Source organism: Acromyrmex echinatior, chromosome 5, assembly GCF_024713525.1.
Source record: "Acromyrmex echinatior isolate Ae372 chromosome 5, ASM2471352v2, whole genome shotgun sequence".
NCBI lineage: Eukaryota > Metazoa > Arthropoda > Insecta > Hymenoptera > Formicidae > Acromyrmex > Acromyrmex echinatior.
Window position 1 is genome coordinate 12,828,465 of NC_141856.1, and position 21,927 is coordinate 12,850,391.

General features: G+C 34.2%; 1 protein-coding gene across 19 annotated transcripts in view; it reads left to right on the top strand.

Annotated features, from left to right (window-relative positions):
* FoxP (forkhead box transcription factor P) overlaps positions 1–21,927 on the top strand; it is a 308,217-nt gene that overhangs the window by 275,807 nt on the left and 10,483 nt on the right. For 8 of the 19 annotated variants that reach the window (XM_087406508.1, XM_087406495.1, XM_087406496.1 and 5 more), the window contains 12 exons: positions 2,172–2,759; positions 2,986–3,048; positions 5,723–5,972; positions 7,679–7,786; positions 7,909–8,083; positions 9,514–9,700; positions 11,531–11,828; positions 12,610–12,678; positions 13,405–13,449; positions 14,809–14,885; positions 15,389–15,490; positions 21,188–21,363. In XM_087406508.1, the coding sequence (XP_087262634.1) occupies positions 2,172–2,759; positions 2,986–3,048; positions 5,723–5,972; positions 7,679–7,786; positions 7,909–8,083; positions 9,514–9,700; positions 11,531–11,828; positions 12,610–12,678; positions 13,405–13,449; positions 14,809–14,885; positions 15,389–15,490; positions 21,188–21,363 (2,138 nt within the window). Of the gene's footprint in view, positions 1–2,171; positions 2,760–2,985; positions 3,049–5,722; positions 5,973–7,678; positions 7,787–7,908; positions 8,084–9,513; positions 9,701–11,530; positions 11,829–12,609; positions 12,679–13,404; positions 13,450–14,808; positions 14,886–15,388; positions 15,491–18,946; positions 19,078–21,187; positions 21,364–21,927 lie in introns of all 19 variants that reach the window. The other 11 variants (XM_087406500.1, XM_087406498.1, XM_087406506.1 and 8 more) reach the window with 9 other exon arrangements.

Below are 21,927 nucleotides of genomic sequence, written 5' to 3' on the forward strand. Positions count from 1 at the left end.
CATACGAACGTCTTCGACAAGCTGTTTTGCTGTCCAATGGATCCTTGTGATGATAAATATTTGCACAAGCGATGCGTCTCCGAGACACGTGTGTTTGTAGTAATTACTTTGTTGCGTGATGATTGTTTGTTATGCAATTCGGTCCCGACGAAGGCACGAAGTGCAAGGCCATCGAACACTCGAATTGGAAATATTTTTAGCTGAACGTGTCTTGTACATTTTTTTTGCTTGTTGTTGTACGTGATGTAATATATATTTAAGATAGTTGTTTACAAGAATAAATAGAGCGATATATAGGATGTTCTATAAAGATCGTAACAATGTTTAAAAGTAGATTCCTGAAATCATTGAAGATAAAAATTCTAGTACTAAAATGTCGAGCATGGAAAAAAATTTGTCCTGTCATAGCTAATTTTGATTTGTTAAAATAGATTTACTGCCGTAAATAACTATTTTATAAACTATGGCAAAATAGTTTGCTATAATATAAGTATCATAGCTAAGACATAGCTACATTAACTACGATTCTTATATTTCGTATATCTTAACTGTGTCCATTGACACCTACCATTTAATTACCACACGCAGTTTTTAATTATGACAGCTACTTGCTTTTTTTTCTGTGAGACTAGTTTTTAAATTATAAGCAAAATATATATATTAAACGTTCGTGAATTAGTCGTACCGTTTAAAATTTGCGCGTTCAGGTGTGATATAACATAAAGTGCTAAACGCGGAAGCTAATTGTGTCGCCTCTTTTAATAACAATATAACGATTTGCATGCGAAGATTATTATTTCGAAGATTATAATTATTAATATATATTATATTGAAAAATTATAATTACCTCAATATTAGGATTTTTTCTCAAAATGCTCTTAAGTATCTCTCCTTCAGCAATTACAGTTTTTACGAAACATCCTATATAAGACAAGTGGCTTACTCATTCGTTTCATTGTAATTCACGATTGCTGATACTATTTCACATTTACTGCAGTAAAGTATTTATATTGATTAAAATTATTGATACATAGCATCTTATTTGACATACCGTCAAAATAACATAATATAACGTGAAAAATAATTTAAATTACTCAATAATATAAATTACGTGCATATGCATAACAGTAAATGAAATCTAATCTTGGAAATTTACTTGTGTTATAATAATTCTTTTATAATATAATAATATTTTACAATAAATATTCTTATTGTGCAATAAAATTTAAATTATTTAAAGTTTCATCAGAAAATAATACGATTCGCCAAAGTATATTAAATTCTTATATTATTTTGATGATATTTTGTGTCTGGTGTATGTTTAAATTATTTAATAATCACTTAAAAGTTATGTTTAAATTATATTATGTTTTGTATGTTTATGAAAAATATTAAATTAAAAAAACGACATTTTTTAAGAACTGTTATCTTTATATTAAAAAAATTTATTGATTATTATCGCTAAACTTCTAGAAGTGCAAAGGCTAGTTATTATTTCTACGACGAAACACATCTTATGGTAATAAAGGGTAATAAATTTCTCAGATAACATTGTCTAAAAGTGCCCCATTATATCATACAATAACACAATAATAATAATGAACTTATCGAGACATCTGGAACGCGCTCGAAAGTTTCGACCCTCATGAGAAGCGAGCAGAAGAGAAGCTCGATTCCGCCTTTACACTCGACAATCTGCTTGATGATGGAACTTAATAAAACAAATCCCGCTGTGTAAACAGCCGAGGAGACTCTAACCGACGTCATTCAGACAACAGCGAGTTTTCCTTCGAGCCAGCCAATGATGACGGAGCAGTCGAGGCTGGCCCGCGCACTCCCGAATACTATTAGATAAGATCAATATTGTTCAAAATACGGTAGAAGTTTAACGCATGTACATTATGGCATTTATATCATGAATATTCCGCTCGGAGCTGCTCTTTTGCTCTCTCATGGTCCCGCGTCTCTCGCGCTATCTTTCTCATTTAATTCTCGTCTCTTATCTCGAAATTTACGCTGCGTAAATACCGGTCGATTTTGATTTAAATGTTTATACGTAGTATATAATTAAGATTTTTGGTTTTTCACGACACGGAGTTACTATGATTTCTCCACAAGGCAGCTCGCAACAGCCTTTGATCGAGCTCTCGATCTCCATTTTCATATTGCAGGCTACTTCGCTGTTTGCAGCCCTGAAGCAGCAGCAACAGCAAACGCGTGACAGCGTCTTCTCGTCGCGGGACCGCGAGTGCCGCGACAGGGATCGCCTATCTACGATCCGCAATCGCGACTCCGGCAGAAGTAATATAGCGGAGACCGGCGGCGGCAGCGGTGTTGCTGATCAACAGCAGCAACAGCAGCAGCAGGATCTCACTATCGAGTACCAAAGCAATGGGAAGCTCAGTCCCGCCGGACACGTAGTGACACCAGCACCCATGACCCAGCAAAAGCAGCCAATCATCACGCAGCAGTCGCAACAGCCCAGCTCAGGGGCACCAGGGCCCCAACCTAGCCCGCATCAAAGCCCGCAAGCCCCACAGAGGGGTTCACCACCGAATCCTTCCCAGGGTCCGCCACCCGGTGGCCCGCCAGGGGCTCCGCCGTCGCAGACCCCCTCGCAGATGATGCTCAGCTCGGCGAGTGGTCTTCATCAGATGCAACAACTGCTGCAGCAACACATACTCAGCCCCACGCAACTGCAATCCTTTATGCAGCAGCATACGTTGTACATGCAGCAACAGCAACAGCAACACCATCAGGTAAATTCCATCCTTCAATGTAGGTATTTAATTAATGTACTTAAAATTTTAAGACATGATTAATCAATCGATGATTAATTAATTTTCAATCAAGTTTTAACATTATATCCATTTTTGTTTTTACGTGTATTATTTTGCAATATAAAATTTTTACCTTGATTTTCATGCACTTTTGCATTTTTTATTTTTTCAATTGCTTTAGTCACAACATCGCATTAAATTGCAGGATTCATCTTCCGATCATGCATCCAATCAGGAGCGGTTTGGTTATTTCTCTTCTTTAAAGAACGTAAGTAAAGAAATATTCTTTAACAATAATAAGTTCATCTAGATTATTATATGAATAATTTAAATAATTAAGAAAGAAGCCCATAAACAATCGCGATTAGATCTTAGGTCTCTTTAATAACATTTCTATCCACATTTTATGTATATCTTTTTAATTCTTTAAATTGCGCGCCCAACTGTCTGTCGAATTTACAATGCAATCACATTGAAATAATAATTAAATTAATAGTTTCAAATTAAATGAATCGTCAGTTTTTATCATAATTTTAATAGCAACTAATTTTAATACCTTAACTTATTGCGACAAATATTCCTGAGATATTCCTAATTGTTTTATTTTACGTTATATAAAAATATTGGGTAAAAAGGAAAAAGGGTTTCATATTGCAATAAGAGAAACAATTTAGTCGTCAAAGCAATCAGTAATATGATATAAATTAGGTATAGCTAAAACGTTTTTCCAATTTTATCCCTTCCATCGATTTATTCATTATGTATGGCGTCACTAATGTACAATTTCACTAATAACGTCTAACAACGTTCAATCAATTAAGAAATTGGCCAAGTCACGAATTAAAGACTCTTGTGCAAAAAAGTTATTCTACTTTCGACAAAAATAACTATTTCACAGTTATTTACTTGATGGATAAATTTGTCGGTTGAAATCTTTCATAACTTTTATACGAATAGTATATTTTCATTTCGTGTAAAACTCGATCAAAATACGCCCTGTGATGCAAATATAACATTGTAATTTAATGACATAGTATCTTAAATTTAACTCTTAATTGAACAAACGAAACGGAAACGTAAGACACTTTCGTGAGGAAGCTAATCTTAAAAGAGGTTTTGAATTTCGGTATACGCGCAATTCGCGGCGGACGGGACTGCCGGGAAGTTCGATGCTATAGCGAGAGGGTTGATACTCGGTCTGTGTAAACAGGTAGTCCCTTCTATATCGTTACGATAACAATACATGTCGCGCGAACCACTTTTGCTATCCAGCCACAGTGTTATCCTGGCGCCTACGATCCAATAAGCACTCTGATATTCCTTTTCAAAAATACCAACGTAAGCGACAACAAATATTTTTCATGGCACCGTGTCATTTATTGTAGCAGAAACTATTCTCTGAAGAGAAAGAAATGTGCCGAACCTCAAATTAGAGAACGTTTTTTTTTTGTTCAATCATTTTCTCAGAAATCATTGATCACGTAACGATAACTTTTAATGCTCACATAAAATTGGATTAGTAAAAACGAATAAATGTTAGGTACAGGGAAAGAATGGTTTTGCTGAAATATCTAAAAATTTAGATACAGATATGAAAATAATTTTTGGATCATCAAAATGATTATGTAGGACGCTTAAATTGGTTACTAGAATGTTAACTTAATTTTGACAGTATTATTATCAATCTTTAGATGTTCTATATAATTATTCTGAAGATCCGATAAAATTATTTTCAGATCTGTATCTAGCTAAATTTTTAGATACACAAAACCGTTCTTTCCATGTGTGAAGTTTAATTGCAGATCAAATTAAAGGCCAGCCCTGTTATAAATATGTGTTGCTTGAAAATTTCTTGAACGTTGTCAAGATCTATTATGGGGAAAAATATATGAAGTGTACAATAAATGCAAAATATAAAGAAATCGTATGCTTAACATGAACATGGAAAATGCTTATTAGCGAGACCGTGTTTGCGCCCATTAATCGTGCAGAGTGTTCGTTTATAGTAATATGATAAAGGGTGCGTACCTCGAAGTTTGTTTTAAAATATCCTCGAGGCGCACGAGAGAGACCGAGAAATGAAATAGGCGGAGGGAGTTAGTCTGGAGGGTGAGGTAAGCAATTAAGCATCGCCATCAGCCGTTGTGTCTCGTTGTTTGTCTTCGAGCTACCCATCAACTGCCCTCTATCTTCTTGCCCCCTTGGTGCCGCGAATTATCTGCGCCCGTGATTTATTCATCATTCCAAGACGTAAGTGCCGCCCTTTTTTCCTCTCCTTTTTATTCCGGCCAACTAATTTGGCAAGAGAGCGAAATGTTCACTTTTGTGCCTGACGTTTAATAATAAACTGTCGACGATATCATTTGATTTGTAATTAATTATATCTTTTTTTTTAATTAAAAGACACTCTCTGCAGAAAGATTATAATTAATATAATGTTTATAAAATGAAAATATAATGTGTGGAGTTCTCTTTTTCCTTTTTCCCCTTTCTTTTTTTTTTATAAATTATACATATCAAAAATTAAATAAAGAGATATATCGAACAAATAAGAGTTAAGCGCGGTTAGTAGACCGCAATTTAAATCTATTATCAATTGTGCTCAATTGCAAAGCTTTAAACGTTTCGGTTCACTTTTGAGCGATCAGAAATTTTATATATATATATATATATATATAGGTATATATAAATCAGCAATCATAAATTTTATATATATAGGTATATATAAATTTAATGCCTTACCTTAATGAATCTTTAACTTCGTGAGCTCCCAGTATAATCACATCGAGAATCGCATTGTTCATTGTTTATGTATATCAAATTATTCGCTTAATATAACATCGATTATGTAATACAATATAATTGTCAATACACAACATTAAACTAGCAAAGTGATATAAAATACTTTATACATTTGCATATCGGCTTCTGATTTGTTTTAGCATCAGCATCAACTCGCGGAACTCAACAAGAAACAATTGGAACAGGCAATGCAACAACTGCAGGAACAATTACAGCTGAACTTATTTCAGCAGACACATTTATTGCAAACGGCGGACAAAAAGAAAGCATCGGCGCCTCTTCAACAATTAGCGATTCAACAACAGCAACTGATACAGCAACTACAGATTACACAGAGGCAGTATCTTTTGCAGCAAGGATTAAGTCTTCAAGGCCATAATCCTTCTTCAGGTATTTATTTAAACAAAATTAATGTGCTTGATTAAAGATATTTCGGTATGCTTTAATAATAAAATAATTTTTAAATAGATGTTGATAAAGTGCGAACATAAGATATATTTATAATTCCAATAGAGTGTATTAAAAAAATATTTTTTCAACGAAATATAATACGAAATTAAAATAAACTATAAATTTTATAATTGTGATTATTAATCTTTTACATTTTAATCAATAGTTATGATATATTAAATATTACTTCAGTGAAAAGATTTGAAGCGTTTGAAAAGATTTGAAGACTTAGAACAGGTCAGGTCTATAATTAAGCTACATTTTAAATACGAAATCTCATCTAGATAGAACCTTAGATTTGATTAAGTCTGTTCTTTATATATAAAACGAAGAATTATTCAAAAAGATGATCAAGATTTTTTTTAATTCTTAAAAATAATATTTGTATCTTACGAATGCGTGAACAGCTTTTTCAAAGATTATTGTTAGTCGTTGTTTTAATATCTTGCACGTGTTTTGCATCAGTACGTATCTCTATCATCAAGAAGTCGACGTTTTTATCAACGCATGTTCACGTTCGTGATAAAAGGATTATGCAAACGTATATTTTTAACTCGCGTGTTATTATCACATTCTAACACGATTACATTGCATAAACATAGGAATTCGTTATCAAGACAATCACATGCCGCAACCGAACACATGAGTGTATTTGCTGCGACGCGTGACATACTCGTGTCATAGGAATCACATGTCATCAGTAGCACGTACGCAAAGACAAAGATAAGCTTTGATACTGGAGGCATCCCTTTAGTTTTAAACTAAAACGATTCAGTATTCTCCTACATAATCCTTTCGAACCTCTGTGCACTACGTCTCTTTATTTCTTTATTTTTTTCTTCACTTTAATTTCATTTACTTCTTCTCTTCTTCCATTCTCCCTTGCGTCTCCCTTTCTTGTTTTTTACTCTGAACAAAACTTTTACATAAAAGCGTTTCGATTACAAACCGGTGCTCGCTCCAACGATGTTCTCTTTTCTGATACTTGTACGTGATACATAGGTTCGAAAGGATCATTCGAAATAGCAATCGTGACTCATCGTCAGATGCTTCAAATTCGAGAGTTCATACGTGAAATGAATCTAGCCGTTATTCTCGACCATGCATCTGGCCCTATTCCTACTGCTTGCTATGTCCTCTCTATTTTCTTCATTTCTCAAAAATTTAACTATATTATCTTTTAATTTTATTGTTCTTAGCATTCTCAATTCTTCCTATTCCTCCTTATCGACGCGTTGCTTCGTCTTTCATCAACACATTTGCTTCACGTATGATTGTATCAAGATTGCACTGAATATTATTGCGAATATTGTTTATTATCTCTCAGTTAACAAGCTGACATTATTTATCATGTTTATTTATCATTTTTACGTTAAAATGATTACTAGTAACGACAAATTATTTGGTGAGCTATCCTGTTTAAATATTTATGATAATAAGCTTTTTTTAAATTAAAATTTTTACTGATATGATCATGTGATATGATTATGTGATGCGATATATGTTTCTAAGCAATTACATTTTCTTTTGATTTCCTATCTTAATTACGAAAATTCAACGATATAAATATATTTTTATGGAAATTATGGCGATTATTATCTCTTCGCTTAATCATTTTCAAATGGGTGCTTTTTTTCTAAATTAAGCAGGTTTGCCACCAGGTGATAATCTACCATCATGGAAGTCAGAGCCCTCGGATACACCGGAATCCCACCAGAATTCCAACGTGGCGAAATCGAATTCTGGATTGAACGGTAAAACAACAGTTTCACGCTTCTCTGTTGATCTCGAGCTCGCTCGTTTTTGTATTCTAATTTCTCCATGCTTATGTTTTATTTTTTTGCGAATGCGACGTTCGTTTACCGAACTATCGCAGGCATTCTGAATTCGATAGCTTCGAGCCGACGGTCCGAGGTGAATGGTACAACACCGATGGACGAAAAGCCGCTGGATGCCTCCTGCAACGACAAGGTTCATCCCCTCTATGGCCATGGGGTGTGCAAGTGGCCAGGCTGTGAAGTAATTTGTGAAGACTATCAAGCATTCCTTAAGTGAGTTCTTCGATTTATTTTTTTTTAAATATATTTTTTTAATATATTTTCTTAATTGTATTTTCAACATGTAAGAATCAATCGTTATCCGTCTTCCATTGCAAATTCAGTAAAATTCTCTTCCAGCTATTAAATAATAAATTTTTGTGAATGCAAGTATTTTTTAATATTTAGTATTTTTTACTAATAATAAAGATTCAGATTAATAACGAATCGAAATAAAAATGCGATATATTTTAGAGAGAACTATTTCCAAACAGATAGATAAACGTAAAAAAGGAACTGCGAATATCTTGTGTACGGGAAACTGAAGAAATAGAAGGAATAAAGTCGGTAATTTAATTGGGGAAAATGAGGCAAGGAAAGTGTAGAAAAATCGCTCGTGTCAGCATATCTCATTGACATCAGGCGTTTTCGCTCATCGGCTTCGAGCCGCAACCGCAAGCTCGTCGTAGCTCTATCCCATCCGAAAGATCCTTCGTAATCACGTAGCTCGTCTCAGTGCAAACTCTCCCTCAAACAAGCCGTTACTTAAAAAAAAAGAAAAACGCTAATTACCTTTGTCTCATTAATATTCACGACATTCGACCGCATCGTTATGCCCCTCAGTCTAATCCCTTTCTGTCCCTTTCCCCCGTCAGTTCGTTCGTTCAAACTCCCTCGACCTTCCCGCATCTTCGTTCTTTCAACCGACCGATCCGCTCCTCTCGCCACCCTTTTCCACCCCCGTCGATACAGCCGTCCGTTCCGTCGACGAAGAAGGATTACGGAAATTCTTAAATACGGAATCTTGTTGGCGTTGTTGGCACCCCCATCCTCTACCTACGACGCGGCGAAGCTTAATTTTCTGTCCTGCCGTCTCCTGGGGTTTTCAACTCTTGTAGTCGGAGAATGGAAGCGTTACGTGCTCGGGATTTTTTGTGGCTTTCTGACGCGCAGATTTTTTTGCTACTCTCGCAAGATAATTCTCACGGTTTTTCTCACCTTTCCATATTTTTTATTGATAAACATAGGCTGCAAATTACTTCATTTTTAATCATTTGTTTTAAAGTCAAATTAAAGACTTTTAATTTAATGATATAAATCTTTATTAGACTGCCACGACGTTACGACATTATACTAAAATATTAAATAATTTAAAATGAAATTTTTGTGTATATGAAACATAAATGTAACGATAATAAATTTAATTGAAAGTTTATTTGAATTTTATATATAATTTTACTTATATTCTTTTTTATTATTTAATTTAATTTAACAAAAGGACAATAAATGATTATTATGTTAAAATATTATAAATAATTTAATCTTGTTCATTATTTTCTTAACATCGTAATATTTACATTGAGAGAGAGAGAGAGAGGGGGGGGGGATTGAAACTGCAGCATGTTGAATTAAAATAAACCGTAATTAATCCTGAAATATTGCAGACACTTAAATACAGAGCACACATTGGATGACCGATCGACAGCGCAAGCCAGGGTCCAGATGCAAGTAGTGTCACAGTTAGAAATTCAGTTGCAAAAAGAACGAGACCGACTAGGCGCTATGATGCATCATTTGCACATGGCAAAACAAATGGCTTCCCCGGAACCGCCAAAGTCATCGGAGTCATCGGTAAATTCTCTTTATTATATTTATAATTCTTATTCTTTAGGTTAAGTTTCTTTATTTTATTGAACTTATTTTATTTAATCATTCATTTATTACTAATCCATATTAAAAATAATGAAAACAACACGATGATGACTATAATTTCTCTTTCGTAACAATTTAATTTCTTTATATAAAAATTGTATTCCTTAAGCTGAGTCATAAATAATTTCCGTTTTAGTATATGAATTTTATTTCTCGATAAAAAACAAAAAATTATATCTTAATCTATTATATTATATGTTCGCAATTATTTGCAATGATTTGTTGCCATTCCATTAAGTGTATTTCACTAATAATTTTAAAGCACGATGCATCGAAGTCTATTGAGCGCTCTCGTCTGTGTTCATCTTTTATCAACGTACATATTTTCATAATGAAATTTTGTAAGCCAATTTTGTACTTGCCTGTCAGTTATGCCATAAACAAACTTTTTTTTAGCTACTTCTGTAGCATTTTCTCCTACCATAATATTATATGATGAATATGCATTTTTATTTCCTTCAATTCAGGATTAAGAAATTTATTACTTTATTTCAATGTGTACACTATCATTGTCATTATGAGATTACGAAATTTACTTCAAACATGATCTGATTTGTGTAGTATAATGAGTTATTAACGTAATGATTGGCATAAAATCATTACAATTTATTCTCCGAAATGGAAATTATTTATGATTCAACCTAATAGATATTTAATTTTTTTCAATATTATTATTAGCATAAAATAGATTAGAGTTTGTTGTACCAATTGATTGTATTAACAAAAATATATTAATTTATATTAACAAAAACAATTTGTGTATACTACTGTCGTCTTTTCTTATAGCTTCATAAAAAAAATTAATTATCGTTGAGAATTGTGAGAGTAATTTTATCTATAAATTTGCTGCAAATTAAAATTATTAATTATTACATCACGAAACAAAAGAAAATCTTTATCATAAATTGCAATTATAACACGCTTAAAGATCCGCTATAGAAGGAATACTGAAAACTGAATCTGGAAAAACGGTTCAACCGCGATGCGTAAACTTTCTTCGCTGTGGTATTGCTACGAGATCGTAAAGCCGGATTTTCACGACAGACCAGCTCGTTGGAAGATTTTACGAGCTTCTCGTGGCTCGCTAACAACAACGCGAGTTTCAGTTTTAACGCGCCGCCGAGTCGAGTGCTAATTTATACATAAAGTTTGCATTAATAATTCATCGGAGCTGTGGTAATTTTATATCGCCTTAATTAAAACCCCTAACAAGTTGGGCAGTCAGAGAATACCAATATCGCATTAGCCCTCCGCCGGCGACAACGCTCGACGGTCGACGGCTTAATTATTTTAACGCAGCTGTGTGAGTAATTCTACGAAGATCAGATTGCTCGTATACGCCACTATGATATGTAATAAGATATCCATATGGCAACTGCATTTATTGATATTCATATTTGTATTGCATCAAGTGCTTTAAATATGTACATTACATTTATCATGAAATTTATGGAGCAAAAGTAATGAGATATTTCTTTGTTATTAAATCTAGAAGACAAATCTTGCGTACAATGATTTCAAAAGTTACAACCGTAGAGTTTTTCTGAGTTTATGAAAAATTAGTTAATCAAACTTTGGAAATTGCTCTGCATAAATTACATAAAAACATCTTTTTAACTGTACAACGCTTTCATTGCTTTTATAATTTTAAAATGATCTCTGTTCAGTTTATATTCGATTCGTTTATATCGTTCATCACTGTCCTTTGTCTCGTCTACCATTTTGAATTTTGGGAACTCTCTTTTTCAGACGGGCTCGAATTTACCAAAGTTAAATTTTTCCACTGCGCTAATGAGTCAACCGCCACCTAACTTTGGAGTCTCTCAGGTGTCACCAGTATCCATGTCCGCGCTAGTGTCTGCCGTGAGGTCGCCCGCGAGTGCTCAGCTGCCTCCGTCGGTTGGCAGTGCCCCGATGCCACCACTTCCGACCATACCCAACATGTCCAGTTTACCTCCCATGCCCAACATGCCTGGTAGCATGCCGAGTATGGCTGGTCCAATCAGACGGCGCATCAGCGACAAGTCAGCTCTTTCTTTAGCAGGAGGTAAGGTCGTCTCTTTATTTCATAATCTCTAATTATCTTGCCTGACTGGCAAGGTGAAATTTAGCGTCTTCGAGAATTAATGAGGGTCAGAATCATCATATTGCGTTACCAAGGTCAATTTTATTTTGAAATCAATTTTGCAACAGCTCTTCCGTTTTACCTGTTTCAAGGAAAATGGTTGATTCTGTGTTAATAGATTGTTGGTACGTCTAAATATCAATGCATAATGTATAGTATAGTTCGTTAGTCGCTTATATTAATAATAAAAATTGAAATTAAAAACACATTAAAGGATATTGAATTATTAACAATTCATTTTAATAAAACATAATTTCAGTTATGTACATATATATTTCATTATGTATATATAATATACATATACAAAGAAAGATAAAAGAGACAAATATGTAGGTATATTAAAATTTTCTTGCTAAATGGTATTAACTGCGATTTGCGAAATATACGTACACTATACATCTACATACTATTTATTTATCGAATTTAGTGATATTAATTCATTCCTAATTGAATATATCCCTTTTTTTAGTTCAATTCCTATTGTATAATTTTCATACCTTATGTATTATTATACATACATATAGGAGTATTATTAACTTGTAAATTTAATGTCTTTAATTAAAATATTTTCGATATAACCATTTTCCGAACGTATAGCTTTTATGCTTGAAACGCATACGAGAGCTTGGAACTGGATTAATATCGTCTCAAAGAAAGGCGAAACGAAAGAAATGACAATTCAGAAATTAAATACTATTCGTAGGACTGTATGACGAGGGCACTGTAAGGCGCAGAGTAGCCGTCGATAGATCTGGAATAGATATTAACGAAGGTAACGATAACACAAAATCATATTCGGAGTGACGCGCGAGCTTCGAAATACCATTATGAAAAATTTCTGCACTGCAACTCTTATTAAAGTTTTAATAAGAGAAGCTATCCTTTTCAAATTACATTATACAGACGTGTGTCTAGAAAATAAATAACGATATTATAGCTGTGGTATTATAATGAAAGTTATAAAACATTATTAATTTGAGGGAAATATGATAAATGAAAATTGTCGATGTCGATGTCGACAATATTTCTTCATTTTCTTCGTAAACCGTATAGTTCTATGAGACCATATTTATAATTTTAATCCTGCGTAATAAGATAATTATGTATTTATATTTTTGAAATTATTTTTGGCATTTCGAGGTTCGTCACAAAAATATATTCACTCCGACGAAATAAAAAAAAAACCGATCCTGTAGCAAGTGCTCTTTACGGTCCTCTCTTGGTCTCGTGCCTTTTCCTCTCGTAAATTGTATCACACGCACAGATTACTTATGGTAGCGACTATGTCACGTGAAGCGACAGTGTTCAACACCTTGTTGGCGGTGTAAAACGCATAGGTGTGTAGAGAGGGGATGCAAGGAAATTTATGCGATGAGAAAAGAAATTATATGAGATGAAAAAAAAAAAAATTCTTTCATCCGCCAGCTCGAACCTCTTTCTTATCGATGCTTTTGTTGTTTCCTTATTTCTTGTGCTGCCTGCCCTCCCCACCGTGTAGGGCTGCCCTACATGCTGGAGCGTGCTGGCCTTGACGTCCAACAAGGTACTGTCAACCTATTTTCCACACATTCCCTTTTGTGGCTTACAAATTTTCTTGCGGAAAGATGCACCTTGCATGAACACTCACTTCCTTTTTTCGTCTTCATCTCTACCTCTCCACGTTCACACAACAATGACTTTGCTAAAGTATCTAACAAAATTTAGTTAGATACAGATCTGAAAGTAGTTTCGTTGGACTATCAAAATAATTATGTGAGACACTCAAGCTAGAATGTCAAAAATTTTTTTGCAACATTGCTCATCGTGTTTGAGTTTCCTATGTAATTATTTTGATAGTAAGAAAATTTCTTTTCAGATCTATATTTACTTAAATTTTTAAATATTTCAGCAAAATTATTCTTTTTATGTAGCAACAATTTTTCTAATTTTACTATAATTCTTGAAATAATTAAAATTGCGAGTATTCCAAAACCCCATGCAAACACTTGAGATTGGATAAATCGATTGGCCGTAATTTATTTTTTTATTGCTTTTCTTTTAAGCGCGAAAGAGGTGATCCATGTATTTGGTTTGAATTACTTTTATTTTTGGCAAACAAATACGTGAACTTCAGTTTTAATGTTGTAAATAAATGTAATGTACAATCACCTCTAAAAAGAGTAGATCCGAAAAAATTAAATGTGAAGAATTTCGATGTTTGTATTACCTTGTTCCGATTTTTATGAAATTTTTTTTTTTATAAAAGCATGCGTCTGCATATATTTCTGCAGATATAAAAATTATCATTATTTTAGAAGAATATCCGTTCTTTACTCTTAATATTGATATTTTGCATATGATTTCTTTCTATGAAACCTTATTATTAGATATATATTTTGCATATAGTTTTTAATTTATTTGATCACCAATTGCTATTTTCAAATTTAGAAATCCATTTAAAAGCTAAAAAAGAAAATTTAGAAAAACATAATTTAATAAAAAATGTGAAATATAAAATTGATATGTATCTTATTATGTAATTCAAAATGTATATTTATAACTTTTCAAACTTATTTAATATTTAATACAAATATTTAAATAAAAATCTTATTTAATATTTATTATAATATAGATATTTAAATCGATTAAGTTTTTTTGAAAATACCGTAAAAATACGCATAGCTTATATAATAATTACTCTTAATTTATTCTTCGTCATTTGAGAGCAAAATTTTATCATAATTTTACGTGACTAGCACAATGTTTGCTTGTTTGTGTGATCCCTGTGTTCAGATCTTATTGCGTAAAAAAATAATTAAACATATATAATTACTTGTTATCAGTAATAAAAATATTAGCTTTCGACCTGCTATTACTTTTAATAACGTATAGGATAAATGAAATTTATTGCGTCCGGTTTCAGAAATTCAGCGAAATAGAGAATTCTACAAGAATGCAGACGTCAGACCACCGTTCACGTATGCATCCTTAATTCGGCAGGTGAGTAGATAATATAATTGGCGAAAGATTCTCCGGATATTGCATTTTCTTATCGCGTCGCATTATTCTAACAAATCATTGTGGGGATTTTCTTTAACAACATAAAACAATTTGAATGCTTACATACCTATTATCGTGATTATTTTAATAATTTCGAGAATATACTGAAAATTAATTTTCACTTTATTTATTAAAATTAATATGTTAAATATTATTCGGATTTAATAATGTTTATATTGAAGTGCATTATATCTTAATAATTATTTAGGTGTAATAAAATTTATTTTACTTATTAATTTTATATATTATATTTTATTAAAGAATTTTAACATTTTCAAATCATTATTTAATATTATAATCTAAAAGTACAAATTTTGCACGATATACGAACCGATATTACACGTAAGTCTCTTCGTATGTGGACATTTAAGTACCTTAGCCATGATGTTTTGCCTCTTAGAATAGAGCAAGTTAATATAATTATAATATTGCTCTTTTCATAGTCTATCATCGAATCTCCCGAGAAGCAGCTGACACTCAATGAAATTTACAACTGGTTCCAAAACACATTCTGCTACTTCCGGCGCAACGCAGCAACGTGGAAGGTATATTTTATAATTCCAGTAGTATAATTACCCAATTTCAAAACAAGAAAATTAAACAAGAAACAGATAAAAGCTTTTGACTTTGAGATTCGAAATATCCAAAATGTAGCTTTCTTATCAGAATTTTTTTCTAATTTTTTTATGCTTGCAGCTAGTAATTTTTACAAGGCATAAAATATTCCAAGCTTTTTATATATATATATAGCAATTTTATTTCTCCATAAGAAAACCGGAAGAAGTATATTCCAAATGTAATCTTTAAATAGCGAGAGAGTTACGAGTAAAGTGAGGAAGTGACTCTCTTTTAACTGGATGAAGTTAGCACGAATCTGTTTGTGCAACGGGAGTCAAGGATAAAACAAGGATAAAACAATCACGCAATTTGTATTTATACGAGCGTATTAAGCTGAATGCGCTTAACAAGAAAAGATGACAGCTTATTAAGAATTTCGGATAATTATATGTATTGATTTGGATTAACAGGCTAAGTGACGTGCCGGGCAGAGCAGCTGGTAATGATAGTTGTATTGTGCTTTCTCGAATAAGGGGGGAAAACTGGTAACATGTGAAATATGACATATTACGAGTCATTTATGAGCCATCTGTCATTATATTCTTCCTTGTTTCCCCTCATTTGCAGACCACTCAATAGCATCGCGTGTCAGAATAACAGCAATTCTCTTAAACTAATAATAAACTAATAGGCCAATAACTAAACCAATAGTAAATAGAATTGGAACGTCCTTACAGACGATTATTGCATTATACATTCCTATAAACACATATTACGTCAATTATTTTATCGTTTAAAATGATCGTTGTCAATGTATCTGAATGAGAAATCGCATATTATCTGCAAAAACGTATTATATTAAATAATAGTAGAGATATATAGGTATTTTGTAGAGATCTCATGAATCGCTTTATTCTGACATAATAGACTTTATTCTAAATAATTACGACGGTTTGAATGATTATTTAAATGATTATCATTATATTTATTTAGTCTGGAACGAATCGACCGAATAAAATTACCGATTAAACGCGGAGCAGTAATATAAATTAATACATTCCGCATCTCTCTCAGGTATCCGAAGACAACGAATATAACGTGCCGATGGTTCATGATCGATTTGTAAGCCGACGTGACAAACCGCTTGTTGGCAAGAGTGTTTGCGCGCGTGCGTTTTTGCGTGTGTGCGAGTGTGCGTGGAAGTAATTGACGTTTGCCATGACGCTTCGCCTCGCATGGTTATGTGTATATGAAAACATAAAAAAAAAACGCAAACAGGTTTACAGCAGAGAGCGGAGGGAGAAGGCGTGAACGGAGCAGAGCCAAGGAACCAACACGCCGGTGATAGCGGATGGCGACAAACACGTCATCGTACGGCCGCGTCGCGCGGCCTCGTCGAATTTTATATTCGGCCCTGCGGCATGAATAATTGTTGTCGTTGCCCCTAGATTTAGATGACTAGCTGTGCATTAACGATAAAGGAATGCCACAAACCGTGTCTCTTTCGATTAATCATATTTTGGTTCGTTCCTCATGCGGCCTTCGACGTCGCGATTTCATTGCCGATTTCCTTCTGTGCTAACAGCGATCATCATCACCGACCTCATCGTCATCGATCATCGTCGCCACCGTCATTATTGGTGGATATCGCGTTATTAATTATCGCTGATTATCGGTTGGCTAGACTTTATATTATTATTTGTTTTGTATATGTCACAACGCGATGCCGATTTCTGTTTTTCTTTGTTGGCTGCCACCTGGAAGACTTGCCCGGCTCTTTTTTTAAATAATAAATTCAGTTGTGACTGAGTAATTGCATTTATATAAGTATCTTTTAAAATTCAGTATACTATTGCACTTGCGTAATAATTTGCGCTGCTTTTACTGGATATTTATTATATTTATATTATTTTATTTGTTCGCTTAGCATTTTTGAAACTCTATTTTACGTATGTTCATAAAAGCAGCTTTTTTAAGAACGCTATTAAAAGTATTTATTAATCTGCATAATCTGGGTAATTTAAGTTGTTGAGAAATATGCTCGAATCAAAAAAACATAGAAACGATACAGCAATATTTAAGTTTACGGTGCAAATTTAAGTTTAAGGTGGCAGCTTTGCTTGTATTCTTCAAGAATGCTAGCTATTGCATCCATCTTTGAATGACAACAATAAAACAATTATCAAATTAATTTTTTTATCATAAATGAAATATCCTCGAACAATCTGTACATCATATAACATTAGTGAAAAAGTTTTTTTTTAATGTTAAATATAAGCTGCGGGTATTATATATTTTTTGGGGAATATTTTTGTTTGTTTAATATGTTAAATTTTGTAAATATAATGATAGAAAATATTTTCGTTTATTTATACGACATATTTGATTTTAAATATATCATAAAAATGCAACGTCTCGCATGTCTTCAAAGATGGCTGCCATAGCTCGCAAGAGCAGCGTTGTCGAAACAGATCATCCTAAAATTTATCTAGGTCAAAATTATTATCTATAAAGACTTGAATTGTAATAAAACGAGGAAATATATAAGATCTAGGTTATAGATCGAGGTCATAACTATAAGACTGAAACTGTCATTTTGTGCAAAAGTACGTCAAGTCATAAAATATTCGGGAGCTCGATTGTGTGTACCTTCTCTATAACGTTCAAGTATATTCGTAAAGTGAATGAGCAAACATGCATTATGGAATTAATAACTTTTATTGAAGTTATATTACAACTCTTTAATTATTATTGCTCGTTGTATTTTTGGTAATACAAATGAATAAATGAATTTGAGTATCTCGGTAAAAACATGATAAATACGTTATTTCAGTATTCAGCGGCAGATAAATTATGTTTCATTCTATTCATATATCTTTCTACTATCATCGCGACAAATTATAATCCTATCAGAACCGTTAAACGTAGTTAAAAATATATTGAGAACTTCATATGAAAGAGTTCTAAGAAAACTTGAAATATATAATGCAACATAAATTCGTATAATATTAACTCGAGATATTGATACGTCATTGCGGTAAACATATCAGGAGATATATTTAATCACAAAGTTCTGCACAAAGTGTCTACGTTGTAACATTCAACGAGATCGTTCGCAACGCTGCTCGTTGGCACCTTGGCACCTCGACAAATCATACGGCACACGCACAATATCGCACGTCTCACTTAGCAACCTCGCGCCTCGGTCTCACGATCATCATCCATTCTTGCCTCATCAGCGTGATCGGTCATCATCACCCGATGTCGAGGACTCTCTACCGCCTGCGTAACCATACAGCCGCACGTACACGTACACACACGCGCCACGAATCGCCACGAACGACCGTGATCCTTTCCCCCTTCGCCGACTACCGGGACCGTGATTGAGTTGGCTTCGTTCGTTTTTTGCGTTGCTTATTTAGTCTGTGTATTATTTTGTATAGAACGCAGTGCGACACAACCTGTCTCTCCACAAATGTTTCATGCGAGTCGAAAACGTGAAAGGGGCCGTATGGACGGTGGACGAAGTGGAGTTTTACAAGAGACGCCCACAGCGCGCTTGCAGCACGACCGGGTACGTTGCCCCTCCCCATGCCCCATCGATCAGAAAAAGAAATAATTACAACCGCGCTTTTTACTCTTTATTCTCTCTCTCTCTCTGTCTCTCTCTGTCTCTGTCTCTCTCACTTTCTCTTTCTCTCACACCGATATTTCTTACCGCTCCTTTAGCTTCCCTCCTCTTGGAGCGGAGATCAACGAGACTTGAAGCCCGCATTCTTTCCTTTTCCCCGATGTATCAAGGGGATAGTTTTCTCTGAATCACAAACTTCCCTATGATTTCATCACCGTTTTTCCCCGAATTCCTTCCTTTTATACATACATATATATATATATATATATGTATATATATATATATATTTATACTTCACTTCTCTCTCTTTCTCTGTCTTTTTACATTTTATACTTAATAATCATATTTATATTCACTCTTATTCGCTTTTACTATATTTATAGTCGTATCGCTGACCAACCCCCCCCCTGACCCTTATACTGCCAATTTTCTACAGTTTTTATATCATATTTATATAACTTTTTACATACTTTTTATACATATTTTTATATATCGATATTTATATATATTTATCTACACATATTTATATATATATTAAGAATATTTAATATTCTATCTTATACGTATATATATATAGCTCTTTTTACATATATGTATTTTTAATATATATATCTGTTTTATATATTATATATATATTTTTATATATGCGACTTAAAGGCGAACGCACGTATCAGTGCGTTTGTGGCCTTCGTATGTATGTATACGCACATACACGCACGCTCTCCTGTGCATTTCTCTCTACTTCTCTTATTTTAATCATATATTTGATCGCCTACACAAAATGTCTACGTCGTGTTCCCTGTTTTACATCTCTCTTCATAGTATACTGTACCTGTTTGTACTTGATACGTGCGCATTCATACGTATAGATCTGTGTGTGTATAAACCTCTTTATACACCTAAAACGCCATAACAGTCTTTACTATACGTCGCTTGTGTCGTCTGTCTGTATGTTTGCTGCTAATATACAGTTTCTCGAGGTGCTGTTTATATAATTTCACAAAAAGCATAGTTATTATATTTGCGACGAAATCGAAAGTTTTGAAAATTGAAAGACACGCCTTATTCGAGTCCCTTACTTAGATATTTCAATTGGGAAAACGAAACAACAAATGGAAAGTTTCACATCTTTGCAAATAAATTTATATATAACCGAACAAAATAAGTTTATATTTACGCAGACTGAAATACTCGAGAAACTATCGTCATCACTGTGTTTGAACCCGCGTGTGTGTGAACTTCTTACTTGCCCGTCGTCGTGTGATGGTAGTCGGCAGTCTGGTGGGTGCGTGGATGTTGCGTGAGAGTGCGTCGCCGATGAAAGAGCCACAACAGATGAAAGGAAAAAAAAAACACAGATAGAAAGAGAGTTTAGAGATGCTAATCACGTTCTCGGAGATGGGAATCCGTAGTACGTCATGTATGCTTTCATAACGAGCATGTGAGCTTTGCAGCGACTAACCCGATCGAGAACGGCGGGTCCGAGTATCTTGGCCCAAGTCTAGTCTCGAAAAGCCCGGAAGCCCGGAAGCGGAATTGTCCCCGGAACACAGAGTGAGAACCGCAGTGTTGCACTTTGTCAGGTAGTGAGAGGAAGCCGCCTTACTACATTTTATTACTCTGCGTCTCTGTTTTATTTTTCTTTGATTTGTCCATCCCTTCTTTTTGCGAATCTGTGCTGTTGTTTGCTCTCTCTGAAAAAGTCGACGTTTCCGAGATCGTGCCGAGATCATTCGTGTGTCCCGGCAACACGATAAGAGCGACACGGAGCCGTCGGCGAGAGGACGTGCCAGCGTGCCGCTGGTACGTCTGGGTCCCGTAAAACGCGACGGCAAGCACAAAAACCGGCCCCGCGCAATACGTGAGGCCCTGCATCCCCCGTACGAAGGGTAGCGAGCGGCGAGCGGGCCGAGCGCAAAATTAAGAAAGAAAGAAAGAAAGAAAAGCAAAAAAAAAAAATGCGCAATCAACTACAAAAAAAAAATCAACCAGAAACCTTATCTTTTTTACTCTCTTTTTCTCTATTTCTTGGTGGTCTTGTCTGTGTATACAGAACGCGATCCGCACCAATCTATCATTGCACAAGTGTTTTGTGCGCTATGAGGACGACTTCGGGTCATTCTGGATGGTGGACGACGCCGAGTTCGTAAAGCGGCGGCATCTGTCCCGCGGCCGCCCCAGGAAATATGACCCAACCCCATCACCCACTCCACCCCACCTCTCCGCACAGTAAGCACTACCACTTTTTAGAATTCTGCTGGCTGGCTGGCGCGACGTTCTGACCTTACCGCGGTACTTTTTTATGAACGCGGCGACCGGGACGTTTTCGCTTGGTCGTTGTCTACAAATCGAACCACTAAATGGGCTTTACAACCTGCTGCCTTTGAAAGTTTTTGTGCACACTTGCTCCGCGGATGTGCACGGTTGCAGCTGTTACTGTTATATTGACGTAACGACATGCCCTTTGGAATGAAAAAATTTGCTTCGAAGCAGCGCGAATCTACTTCGTCATTTTTCTATATTAAACTACAAATGTACAAGATAAATGAAAGAAACTTTAATGTGTATAACATGGATTAACGTGAATATAACGAAATATATATATGGAAATAATTATAAATTTTAGAAAATATTTGTTTGATTTATTCAATATTTTAAAAACAAAAATGTTTTATATTTTATGTATATTTTAATTTAATTTTGATTACTTTTACAATGTATTTGTGCAAACAACTTGGATTACAACACGCTCAGTTAAGATATTTTTAGATAAATTTTTCTTCGTAAATTATA